General features: G+C 36.3%; 3 protein-coding genes across 4 annotated transcripts; 2 read left to right on the forward strand and 1 right to left on the reverse strand.

Annotated features, from left to right (window-relative positions):
- The first annotated feature begins 930 nt into the window (after positions 1 to 930).
- On the forward strand, positions 931 to 4,163 carry LOC111808205 (DNA-directed RNA polymerase II subunit 4-like). Of its 2 annotated transcripts, none has more exons than XM_023694048.2 (7): positions 931 to 1,082; positions 1,877 to 1,950; positions 2,759 to 2,867; positions 3,019 to 3,096; positions 3,461 to 3,494; positions 3,581 to 3,649; positions 3,923 to 4,163. In XM_023694048.2, the coding sequence occupies exons 2-7, from the start codon at positions 1,902 to 1,904 to the stop codon at positions 3,998 to 4,000; spliced, it is 417 nt and encodes a 138-aa protein (XP_023549816.1). In that variant the 5' UTR covers positions 931 to 1,082; positions 1,877 to 1,901; the 3' UTR covers positions 4,001 to 4,163. The 2 variants fall into 2 exon arrangements, with proteins under 2 accessions (XP_023549816.1, XP_023549818.1); XM_023694050.2 differs by having other exon boundaries at positions 955 to 1,082; positions 1,868 to 1,950.
- Positions 4,164 to 4,331: 168 nt separating this feature from the next.
- Positions 4,332 to 8,769, reverse strand: LOC111809204 (ultraviolet-B receptor UVR8). The gene is made up of 11 exons (XM_023695591.2): positions 8,613 to 8,769; positions 8,375 to 8,519; positions 8,166 to 8,276; positions 7,997 to 8,057; positions 7,569 to 7,687; positions 6,983 to 7,068; positions 6,668 to 6,869; positions 6,476 to 6,529; positions 6,049 to 6,162; positions 4,961 to 5,017; positions 4,332 to 4,698 (listed from the first exon to the last, which is right to left on the reverse strand). Exons 1-11 carry the CDS (start codon positions 8,639 to 8,641, stop codon positions 4,516 to 4,518), a joined length of 1,161 nt encoding a protein of 386 aa, XP_023551359.2. The 5' UTR covers positions 8,642 to 8,769; the 3' UTR covers positions 4,332 to 4,515.
- A 525-nt stretch (positions 8,770 to 9,294) lies between these two features.
- On the forward strand, positions 9,295 to 11,870 carry LOC111808135 (Cytochrome c oxidase biogenesis protein Cmc1-like protein). The gene is made up of 3 exons (XM_023693948.2): positions 9,295 to 9,486; positions 9,624 to 9,771; positions 11,594 to 11,870. Exons 1-3 carry the CDS (start codon positions 9,432 to 9,434, stop codon positions 11,658 to 11,660), a joined length of 270 nt encoding a protein of 89 aa, XP_023549716.2. The 5' UTR covers positions 9,295 to 9,431; the 3' UTR covers positions 11,661 to 11,870.
- Positions 11,871 to 12,113: the final 243 nt, after the last annotated feature.

Consider the following 12,113-nt stretch of genomic DNA (forward strand, 5'->3'; position numbering starts at 1 on the left):
TATAACACTACATAACCAAATATTTATATTTAGTCGTTATTATATAACATTATTGACTAAATGATCAGCGTGCAGCGTGCATCTTTACAGATATGTCATCCCATATTATCTTATAATTAAATTTTAAATTTGTTTAAAAAATTTAAACCTCCAATTTTTTAATCAATATTATATGCCTTAAATAATTAAACGAGACTGGTTTTCATATTTCAAATAAAAAATAATAATTTATTTTTGTCATTTGGTCCATCAAGTGAATCAATGGTACGATCCTAATATCTAAAACAACGGTAGCGCAGCCCCCAACAGAGGGCCTCCCTCATTTTGTTCTTATTATTATTATTTTCTTAATATTTTTATTTTTATATTTTTAAATATTTTAATTTTAATCATTCAATTTCACATAAAAAAAATATTTTAAACTTTTAATTACTAATTAATTTTTGTATTAATTTTCACACTCGCTTCTGGCCTGAATCTCCTATCCAACCGAAATACGTTGTGTCATGTCGCTCCTGTGAGATCCTATATTGGTTGTAGAAAGAAACAAAACATTTTTTATAAAAGTGTGAAAACCACTTCTTAACATACGCGTTTTAAAATCATGAGGCTAACGATGATACAAAATAAGCTAAAACAGACAATATCTACTAGCAGTAAGCTTGAGTTATTACATCGCTATTGTATAGAAACTATAGAAACATTGGATATTTTGGTTGGTGTCATTTTTATTCCAAATAATTTTAATAAATCACTTTTAAAAAATTTTAAAAAAATATTATCCTAAATTTTTTTTAACAAATCTCCTAATATATATATATATATATATATATATATATATATATATATTTTATTTGTTTATTTATTTATTTATTTATATTGATCTAATAAAAAAAAAAAGATTATTTGAATAATTTATTTGCTATATTTGGCTCCATTTTTCGCAAAATATACATATATTTTCCTCACAGTAATGGGCCTTCTTTGAGTAACGTCTGAGTTGAAAACGAAGAACCGCCCTCTCTGGTTTTGCCGTCACGTCTTGCCGCCGGATCTCGCCCCTAACCCTCTCTGTGTTTGTGGTGCGTCCTCTCTCAGGCCGTTCTCTATTTGAAATCTCATCAAGCTGATTATTAATACATGCATTTTTATAATTCCAGATGTTGATAGAATTTGGTATTCATCTCCGATCTCGAAGATTACGAATCTGTTCTTCTTTGAAAGTTGAAAATTTTTGTTTTTCTGTTCTTTTTTCTAATCAGTGTGTTGGTGTTTAGGCATTTAGTTAGGGCTCAAATGCCCCTCTCTGTTCCCTAATGTTGCTGATTATTATGATTAATGGAAAGTTGATTTGCGCTTCATTTAAATCTGAAATCTATCTGTCATTTACCTCGAAAAGATTCAAGATTAACCTCGAACAAGTTGGATGGAGCTTTTGCAATTTGAATTGAAGATTTTATGTTCCTAGGCTCGCAAAGTGTATTACTAACCTTTAAACTTTGTTTGATTGATGGGGAACGTTAATAGAATTGTGACCTATATGAGTGTTTTCATGGGGAATGGGAAACGTTAATGACTTTCATTACGAAAACAATTTCTATATGTTATAGACTAAATCCTTCAAAAGTAAATTGAAGAATCTTTAGTGCCATACCTTATTCAGAGTCTTCTTTCATAAGGTTATCAATTTTATATATCGTTAGTTGTTGACTCTGAATTTTCGGTTCTTTTACTATACTTCTGATGCCAGGCTATGTGGTAGGAAGTTTGCTGTGTGGAATGGAGATTTGATTTATTAGTCTAGTTTCGCGACGGGATTTTTTGTAATATCAATTTTGTAGTTTGATCTTGCTCTAATCATTTCCAGATTTTGTAGGTAGTCCAAAACTCCAACTTCAGGCATGTCTGGAGAGGAGGAAGAAAATGCTGCAGAGCTTAAAATTGGGGATGGTACCGATCTTTCTATGAATCTGTGATACTCTTTTAGTATTCAATGAGATTTTAAGTCTCTCAGTTGTCTTTCAACGGTGTGTTTCATTCGTATATTTGAAATTTTGAATCTGAAGTGCAATTCATGTATTTAATCTTTTATTTTGCTTCAAAACTGAGAAACTTGATTTATTACGTTGTTCCCCATGCCTTATTATACGTACCCTTCACATTCTTTGAACCTTCTAATAGCCAATGTGGAGATTGTTCTTTTGTTTTTAACAGTGCATATGGCTTGGACTGAAAATGTGGAGTTAATGTAAACCCACTGATTAATCCTGAAGTAGTTTCATGGGTAGAGTAGCATTGTAAAGAAATTGCTTTTTGTTTTTTGGTAAGAAACAGGGCGTTCATTGAGCAAAAGTAAGTAATATATGAGCACTTACAAAAAAAAGAAAAGGGCTTCAAAAGGAGTCATCAATTGTAAGCAAAGAAATCAAGAGCTCTTATATGATTCTAAGGTTTCTGAAATTTAAGATGAAGATATGTGATCTATGCAAAATCTTAAATTTAATCTGTAATCGTTTTGTCATAAAGATAACTATTATAAGCTTTTCCATGATAATGTAAGGTGCTTTAGAATAGCCAAATCTTTGGTTTATATGGATAAGTAACTATTCGAAATTTAAGCTCTTGCCATCGAAATCGTTTTAGGGAATACTCTCAAGTTTTTCATTCCCTTGCATTTATTTTGCTCTTTGTTATAAGGTGCATAAAAAGAAAATATAGAACGTGATAATTTTCATCTACCTCTGTTGGCTGCCTGCAGAGTTCTTAAAAGCAAAGTGTTTAATGAATTGTGAAGTTTCTTTGATCCTTGAACACAAGTATGAGCAGCTTCAACAAATGTCTGAGGATCCAACCAATCAAGTTTCTCAGTGAGTGTTATGTTCATTCTTTATTGTTTCATAAGTTAATTTAGAGTTTCTCTTCGTTGCTGGAATAGCTGAAATATATTGCTAAATTATGATATTCATTCTCACTTTCCATACAATACGAGGGATTTTAAATTCTGGTCTTCTTCTGCAGAGTGTTTGAAAAGTCTCTGCAATATGTGAAACGGTTCAGCCGCTATAAGAACCCCGATGCTGTTAGACAAGTCCGAGAGTATCCTTTAAACTGTACATGTTAATATCTTACATTTTGTGGGATGGTGGGAAGGATGGGTTGTGCATATCCACGATATGCTATAACTTACCCCATTTTGAACTAGGACTTTACAACTGCAATTCTCTTGCTAGACCAAGAACTCTCTGGTTAGCTGTTATTTAGGAAATAATGAATAAATTAGCTAAAGTTCATTATATCTCAGCAGCTATACTATATTATAGGTTTCCTAGGTATCCATCTGAAACGATCCACTACTTTGATATTTTATTCATGACTTTTATCACGTAAGTTACAAACGAAAGTTTGGGTTCATCATTTAAAATCGCATCGTAGAGGTTAAATCTTAACTACTACCATATAGAATTCTAAGCAGGTATCAGTTGGCTGAGTTTGAGGTATGTGTACTGAATCACATGGTTTAATCAACTTGCTGATTGTTATTCTATGGGAAGGCTTATCTCATCGCTCTTGAAATTTGCAGCTCTGTGTTCTTGGCAACCTTTGCCCTGAAACTGTGGAGGAAGCTATTTCCATGGTTCCATCTTTGAAGGTATCTCTTGACACCCTTTTTAGGCCCTCATTAAATGGTTGTTTATTTTTTGGTAATTTGCTAATCATAAACAGGTACTAACTTTTAGAAAGTTTACTGTTGGGTTTATCTTTCAACAACGTACATGCATCGGATTTTAAATGATCTCTAAAAGTTTTAAAACTGAAGATGTAATTTTTTAAAATTTGGGAAAGATTTCAAAGGTATTTCCAAAAAGTGAAAAAAAATTGCTTATAGATGGATCAGAGTCGCTTATAAATGCTTTTGTTGCAGACTAAAGGAAGGGCACATGACGATGAAGCAATCGAGAAGATGTTGAATGATCTTTCATTAATCAAAAAGTTCGAGTAGTTAATCCATTCCTTGGCATTTCTCACCTAAGGCACTAGAGAATTGTACCCTTCTAATCAGAGTCTAATAATAAGTTTTTAGGCATTTACCTAAACGTCCAATTTTATTGCTTATAGATCGCTAATACTCTGTTCGATGACTATGCTATTAGATACTTCTTAAAGTTAAGGTCGATGACTATGCTATTAGACACTTCTTAAAGTTAAGATACCCAACAAACATAACCAAAACTACATGGATTAAACTTCTTTTCATCTTCCATCGAATTGAAGAAGATAACAAAAACCAAAGAAGTTAAATAAAGTGGTACGGACATCAGAAAGTATCAAGATTTCCTATCAAACCCTCAGTTCTTCATAATTAAACTGTTTTTTTAGTACATAGATTTGGTGCATGGAAGCTTACTACACAGACTGGATAAAACCAGAACTAGTCGATGTCGTCTCGTCTCATAATTATTATCCTAAGAAAGAAGATGATCATCTTAAGAATCTAACAACAGTTAATTATTTTGCTTAATCGTCAGGTTTCCATTGTACCAGAGCTAATGTATGGCGGCCGCCGCAGGCAACAAGTTTGGCAGTCCAACGACCATTCTCAGCCCCACGAGGAGGGGGAATGTCAATGGGAACTTCCTCTGGTTGCCCAGTTGTTACCTTCCTTCCATATCCAAGCCGCCCATGGTCACCTCGCCCGAACTGCCATACACATAAACAAGAATTTTGAATGAAAATTAGGACCTCCAACGGGTGTGGCGATGATCTAGAGTCTCAGCTTTCGTTCCAAATCATCACCACACCATGAAATAAGCTGAAAGTTGATGAATCAAGAAAACGTCCAAACTTAAATAATAAGACAGTAATATAATGATTCTTCATGAAACACATTAGAAAAACAAAAATCCAGAGCCGGTTTCATCATAGGATGATGTCTCAAACAAGGTTGTTGATCAAGACTAACCGAAAACATGCGGCCGTCACTTGTTACTGCAACTGAGTGTGTGCCTCCACATGATACCTGTGCCAACGAATGAGATAGCGGCATATTCAAAGGATTTCTACTTCTGTCAAATAATAACTGCAGCTCAAACTCTTATTCCTAATTCTCAGCATGGTCCTGAGATTAAATTCCAAAATAGAAACATAGCATTCAACTGCTATCTCAAATACTCCCTTTTTAATTAATAAGAAACTATTTGTTCCATGGGTTTATCTAAGATACCGTTATCCTTTTCGAACCAGAACTATATCAGCTTACCGATGAAGGATTACCTTATAGATGGTTGAAGACTCGAATGTATGAAATCAAACGGAAATGTTTGTTTTCCCATTCATGCATCAAACTAAATATCCTGTCATTACAACACTATACCCATACTTCCACTACAACTGTTGTAACAGTCCAAGCCCATTGCTAGCAGATATTGTCCTCTTTGGATTTTCTCTTACGGGCTTCCCCTTAAAGTTCTAAAACGCGTATGCTAGGGAGAGGTTTCCACACCTTTGTAAGGAATGTTTCATTTCCCTCTCCAATCGATGTGGGATCTCACAATCCACCCCCTTTGGGGGCCCAACATCCAATGTCTGGCTCTGATACCATTTGTAACAGCCCAAACCCACCACTGATAGATATTGTCTTCTTTGAGTTTTCCCTTTCGGACTTTCCTTCAAGGTTTTAAAATGTGTCTGCTAGGGAGAGGTTTCCACACCCTTATAAGGAATGTTTCGTTCCCCTCTCCAACCGATGTGGGGATCTCACAATCCACCCTCCTAGGGGCCCAGCGTCCTTGCTGGCACACCTGCCCGTCGTAACAGCCCAAACCCACTGCTAGTAGATATTGTCCTCTTTGGGCTTTCCCTTTCAGGCTTCCCCTCAAGGTTTTAAAACGTGTCTGTTAGGGAGAGATTTTCACATCCTTATGAAGAATGTTTCGTTCTGTAGGATCTCACAATTTCCTTACGAAATCTAAATCCATCCAGCCTTAAAGACACTTCTCAGCTTTAGGCAGAAGTGGTGGGCCACAAGTATAAAAGTGGCACGAGCCGTACCTGAACAATGTTCTCGCCAGACAGAAGTTGAACCTTCTGGGGAACCATTTTGCTGCTCTTGTCATTATCTCCAAACCCAAGTCTCCCATGTTCTCCTCGTCCCCATCCATAAACCTGCAACAGCAGTAAGCTACTCATACATAGACAATGGAGGATGCATCATTCAATCTTAGACCGACTCCATAATTCACAAGTGAACTTGATCAGAAGCTTGTAAACCATGCTTATTGAAGACATAAGCACTGCTACTTTAACTATGAACTAAAACTTTTGCGTCTTCTCAAATCTCAAGAAAAAAACACAACCAAGACAAGGACACATTATGTCATGTTTGTAGTTTGTCCTAGAATCAATGACAAGCCAAAAATGAATAAAGTTTCATTGCTTTATTAATGGAGAGAGAGAGAGAGAGAGAGAGAGAACCCACCTCTCCGCTATCTGTCAAAGCAGTTGAATGCCATCCTCCAGCTGCAATGTCAACCTTTGGATTAAGATGTGGTAAAATAATTAGCAAGGGAGCCATATCAGCTGCTGTCATTTTCATGGCTAACCATAGAAAATATGTTTTTTGAGACAACAACAAAAAAAAAAAAAAAAAAAAGGAACATAGAACACAAACCAAAGTAAGACCAGAAAGGCCTTGGACAGGAATTGGCTGTGATCTTGGTTGTGTGTCACCAGTTCCAAGCTGTCCATATTCATTATTACCCCATGCCCATAAAGTCCCATCTTCTTGGAGAGCTAAATTATGAAATGCCCCGACTGCAATAAGCCTCACCATATCGAGACCTTGAACTCGTACAGGAACAGAAATTTGCTTTCTGCAAACAACACTCTCAATATATTACCATCACTGCATGCAATGAAAAGAGACCAAAGTAATAGAAAATGGAAGTGTTCAGTGAAATCAAAATTAGAAATTATGAGACCGTACATATCTCCAGGTGGCCATGGTTGGCCCCATGTCCATAGATGTCCTTCACGTGTAAGTACCATAGAGTGTGTACCTCCTGCAGCAACCTACGACAGACAAAAAAAGAATATGTTTCTCAACCAACTTGAGACAAGCATGAAACAATGTTCCATCAGAGCCCTAGGAGATTAAAAAGGGTCATGCCAGAATCAAACCAAATCTTTAAGTGACGTTGTAACAACCTAAGCCCACCGCGAGTAGATATTGCTCTCTTTAGGCATTCCCTTCCGGGCTTCCTCTCAAGGTTTTTAAAATGCATCTGTTAGGGAGAGGTTCCCATACCCTTATAAGGAATACTTCGTTCCCCTCTCCAACCGACGTGGGATCTCACAGACATTTGGTTAGAATGTGCATTCAAGATAAGACTAAAAAGATCACGTTGCAAATAGCTATCACACTTAAGAATCGTTTCATTTGATAAATTATCGAACATGGGAAAAAATGTTTTCTTGATTATGAACCAAGGTTCATTAGGTAGCCAGTCTTCACTTAACTCGGCCCAAGCAATACCCACATAATCCAAAATAAACGCTTACAAAAACATTACCTGACGAACTATTAGCTTCGGAGCACATCGTTGAGGAATTGCTATATCTCTTCTCGGACGTCTACCCGTATCATCCTTCTTCTCAGGCTCTTCGCCACATTGACCATATTCATTACCACCTGCACCATACAAACTTTACATGCTTACTTGCCTAACTTGATCAAATATGAGGCGCCAGGAAAACTTTCCCCAAACAAGTTCCTCAACGGCTGCAAATAACCATCCTCTCAGTTGTTACTCATATTATCATGCACAAATGAAGATAGAACAGAGTTCAGGCAATGTTAAAACCCAATACAAAGGCGTAATATTTGTTCTCTCTCCCAATTGAGGCTTAAATCCTGCCTCCTCAAGATAAAAAAAAGCTTTGATGCCTCTTTGACGTTCTTAAGACATTGATAAGTAGCACTGTAAAGGAAGTTAAGTACCCCAGGCATAAGCTCGGCCTTGATCATCCACAGCCAGACAGTGCCATCCACCAATAGCCGCCTAAGAACAGGACCCATCATCAGAAACCTTCTCTAGAACGCTAATCAAGTGGTGCACAGAAGCTTTTCAGCACGAAAATTAAGAACAACATGTAGATAGATTGGTTACCTGTACAATCTTAACATTAGCAAGAGCTTTCACCTGGCTCGGAACGTTCTCAGCTTTGGTTTCTGCTGGGTGCCCTAGGGTTCCTCTCTGATTCCAACCCCATGTAAACAGCTACAAATCCCCCACAAATTTAAACCAAAAGTACGAAATACAAGAAGTGAATTAGACCAGAAGCTTAAACAGAGCGATTCGAATCAATTGTAACTGACCTTGCCGTCTTCGCAGATGGCGAGCGAATTTCGGCTACCAGCAACAACGGAACAGACATTCTGAGACTCGAGAGCTTTAATAGCGCAAACCCATTCCCGTTCTTCGTTGTTCCCCAATCCCAATTGCCCATCTTCTCCCGAACCCCTGCCAATTCGTTTACAACTTGATCAATCGATTCAGTTGCTATCAATCGTCGACAGCTAAAGCACAAAATTAGAAACAACCGTGATTACTGACCAAGCAACAATGGCAGTGTTAGCAGCCATTGAAAAGCAAGGTACAAAGCTCGAGTAATGGCGTCCCAAATTAGCAATTTCAGCTAATAACTATTAACAAATCCGAGCATAACAGTGCTTCACCTAATAAAGAAATGCAAATAAAATAAAGATGAAAACTTTTGCTTAAAAAAAAAGATAAGGATGAAATGGAAAAGCTAAATAAACTTTGTATTTATCAAAAAAAAAAAAAAAAAAATTAATAATAAATATCTTAAATTTTAAAAAGTTTTAATAAAATTCTCGAAAAAGTCTAAAAAAATATTTTTAATCTAAAAAATAACTTTTTTTATAAATAAAAAAAAAAATCTTAAATTTTAAATGTTTTTAATAAAATTCTAAACTCTGGAAAAAGTCTAAAAAATATATTTTTAATTTAAAAAATAACTTTTTTGGATGAAACTTTTTAAAAAATGATTTAAAAAATATTTAAAAAATACCTTTAAATTTTTAAAAGATCATTAATACTCTTAAATTTGTGTCACGTTATTCTAAATTCATATTTATATGAAATTATAAACTTTAATTTTATGTGTATTTAAATAAATTAAAATATGGAGTACTTTTAGTTTAGCTCAATTATTAAAAGCCAATTCAAGTAATTTCAACAAAAATGGAATGTGAATAAAAAATTTAAGATTTAGGGTTTGGATTAAATGGAGAAAAGAAGTTAAAATTGGGGAGTGGAATTGATACCGCCGGAGTTGGCTTCGAACCTCCTGCTTTCAACGAAACCAAGGGCATTTGACGGCTAATTCCTGTTCTCCTACTGTTCTCTGAAATGGGTTACATTCAGGAAGCTCGAGAGAATCATGTGAAGAAGAAAGTGGAGGAAGGTATTATCAAATGCTCTTATCGTCTTCTGCATCATCCTTAATCTGCTTTTGATTGTTGACGGAAATGATGGGTCAATTTAATTTTTGAGTCTAGAGAACTTATCGAAATCTGGTGTTGGTTATTTCTCCATTTCCAGCTTTGCGCAGCAAAATGAAGCAGAAGGCGATGAAGGAATGCGACCATTACGCTTCGAAATATGCTGAATGCGCCTATGGCCGAACGTTATCCGTCGTTTTCAAGTGTCGCAATCAAGCTAAAGAATTGAACAATTGCCTTCACCAATAGTGAGTCTCTGATTGTTTTGTTTGGTTTCTCTTCTGTAGATCATAATGTGCTTTATCGTTGTTCCTCGTGCATCAATCGTCATATTTAGTTGAATTGATAAGATACACTGTTGCCCTTTTAATTGAGGGTTTCAGTGATAGTAGCTTTAGATGTTGGGTGTGATTTGTGGAAAATCAAGCATGGATTGAGTTTGAGTTTAGAGACATGTTAGTGACACATGAAAGTAAGTCGAGAGCTGGAGTCATATGGCCAAACATGTGACTATGCGTGTGACTATGGGGCTTCCCCTCAAAGTTTTTAAAACGCGTCTATTAGGGAGAAGTTTTCACACTCTTATAAAGAATGTTTCGTTCCCCTCTCCAACCAATGTGGGAGCTCACAACTTACCACTTTTCATGTTTATAGATGTGAAAAAGGATTTGCCTTAGAATGCATTCTGAGCGGGGGTGGGCATATTCATCATCTCCATGCTTTGAGTCACCTTGGAGCGTATTATGGCACGGGAGTCACCATTAAGTGACGTTTAACACACGAACATTAAAACAAATCTTAGCCTACCAGAGAAACAAGATTCATCTTGGGTGTTAAGACTTATAGAGTGAGCCACGCTATGGTGCAATGCAATGGCCTTTTCCTTGTTCAGGTTGTTAGTCATCTCTGCCGTATGGTTGTTGAACTATATGTAGTTTTGTTGCTAGAAGGTTAGTTGGCCTGTTATTTCTCTCGGACTTCTATTTAATGAACCCTGTAATGCCTTCGTAAACACTCAATATTGTCGATTCTGATCAAGAATCGCGTTAGTTCTTGAGTAGGGCAAGATGAAAACCCTAAGCCCAAGCCGGGTATCGGTGCATAGAGTAAAAGAGAGTGCATGAACATACAACGTGCATGATCAAGAGTTTGTTGGGAGAATGAGCTTTTAGGCTAAGCCACCTATGGGCAAAGAGGATGCTTATTGAGTAGCTTGAGTGAATGCAACCAAGCGGACTCGGCATCAGAAGGAAGAACCCAGCATTGACTTTAATGTGAGAGGATCTTGAATAGAGTATTGAGGCAGGTGTGACGGCAGGTAATGAGTCAGAGTAGTATCTAGGACTACACGATTTAAGGTGGTCTGATCAATATTGGCGATTTGATTAGAGGATTCATACCCTATTATAAAAAATGCTGATTGTTAGTGAGAAGAAAAACGAGAGCCTCCGCTCTCTCCACAATATTCTTAAGGACCTCTCTTGTCAGATGGCTATCGGCCCTATTTATCAATAAATGATATAGGTTTGGAATAAATAAACTCTTTCTCTCGAAGAAGATTGTAATAAGATTCAAATAGGAAGAGGGGAGAAGGCTAAGTAAGCTATGCCCCCTTAACTCTCTCTCTATAGAAAAAAAGTCCGCAAGCGAGGGAGAAAGGAATGTTGCTCACTCTAGAAATACGAGCGTTGAACCTGCGAACAATATCATTCTTCTACGCAAAGTCTCCTTCAATCAAAAATGTCAATGCTGAAAGGTAATCCTGGATCATTTTAGCTGCAAGAGAAGCTAATAGGAATGGAAGAAAATTTTTCATTTTGAAACTCGTCTTGCCATGGAGATTAACGGGGGAGGGGGTGAATGTATATAAACACAAGTTTTGACAAAATCAACATCATTGATTTTCTTAGAACTATTTGCTGTTTTATATAGGAGCTTCATTCTCTTGTAAATTCTCTTCGTTCCTTCCTAATGACAAATATTATTAGCCAAAACGTTAGTAAATTTAAAGAACGATGCATAGTTTGTCTAAGAATAACTAAATATATCTGTTCTCGTTTTGTTTTCCAGCACCAACGACACCGTGTTGGAAGAGATGAAGCGGGAATATGCACTTCAACACGATGGGAAGCCGTGAGGAAAAGTATAACATCATTCAATGAGAAAACTGAAGAGTACTGTTATGGGTCAATCTCAGGTGCACTTTCAGACGATACTATGTTGAATTTGTCACTAGAAGCATTGATATTAGTAAGAACTTAACGAAAGTTGAGGCTTTATGGATTTTGTGATCTGGATAAGCAAAGGAATTCTATTTTATTTGGATAAGAATGATCTTTCATCTCTCCTTCACAGTGTAAATTTCAAAGCTATTCTTCTTTGTCAAAAATCTTTACCAGGAATGAGTTCCATCTGCCATTTAGGCTCCTCGTTGATAGATTGAAGGGAGCCATTATCTGATTTATGGATTCCATCCTTCTTGCCTTGCTTGGAGTGTAAAAAAAAGATGAGCAATAAATCATGAAGTTCAAGATTTTATTATTGTTTTAATCTCCAAATTTTTTATTATTTAACCTTATGTTTTTTTTAT

The sequence above is a fragment of the Cucurbita pepo genome, chromosome 13, assembly GCF_057944985.1.
Source record: "Cucurbita pepo subsp. pepo isolate OVF chromosome 13, ASM5794498v1, whole genome shotgun sequence".
In the NCBI taxonomy this organism is placed as follows: domain Eukaryota; kingdom Viridiplantae; phylum Streptophyta; class Magnoliopsida; order Cucurbitales; family Cucurbitaceae; genus Cucurbita; species Cucurbita pepo.

Coding starts and splice junctions, on each gene's coding strand:
- LOC111808205 (XM_023694048.2), top strand. CDS start 1,902: ATGTCTGGAGAGGAGGAAGAAAATGCTGCAGAGCTTAAAATTGGGGAT. Junction 1,951..2,758: donor AGAGCTTAAAATTGGGGATG/GTACCGATCTTT, acceptor GGCTGCCTGCAG/AGTTCTTAAAAGCAAAGTGT. Junction 3,097..3,460: donor GCTGTTAGACAAGTCCGAGA/GTATCCTTTAAA, acceptor ACTACCATATAG/AATTCTAAGCAGGTATCAGT.
- LOC111809204 (XM_023695591.2), bottom strand. CDS start 8,641: ATGGCTGCTAACACTGCCATTGTTGCTTG. Junction 7,688..7,996: donor AGGCCGAGCTTATGCCTGGG/GTACTTAACTTC, acceptor TGTATGGTGCAG/GTGGTAATGAATATGGTCAA. Junction 6,163..6,475: donor CTTTGACAGATAGCGGAGAG/GTGGGTTCTCTC, acceptor CTGCTGTTGCAG/GTTTATGGATGGGGACGAGG.
- LOC111808135 (XM_023693948.2), top strand. CDS start 9,432: ATGGGTTACATTCAGGAAGCTCGAGAGAATCATGTGAAGAAGAAAGTG. Junction 9,487..9,623: donor GAAGAAGAAAGTGGAGGAAG/GTATTATCAAAT, acceptor CTCCATTTCCAG/CTTTGCGCAGCAAAATGAAG. Junction 9,772..11,593: donor AACAATTGCCTTCACCAATA/GTGAGTCTCTGA, acceptor TTTGTTTTCCAG/CACCAACGACACCGTGTTGG.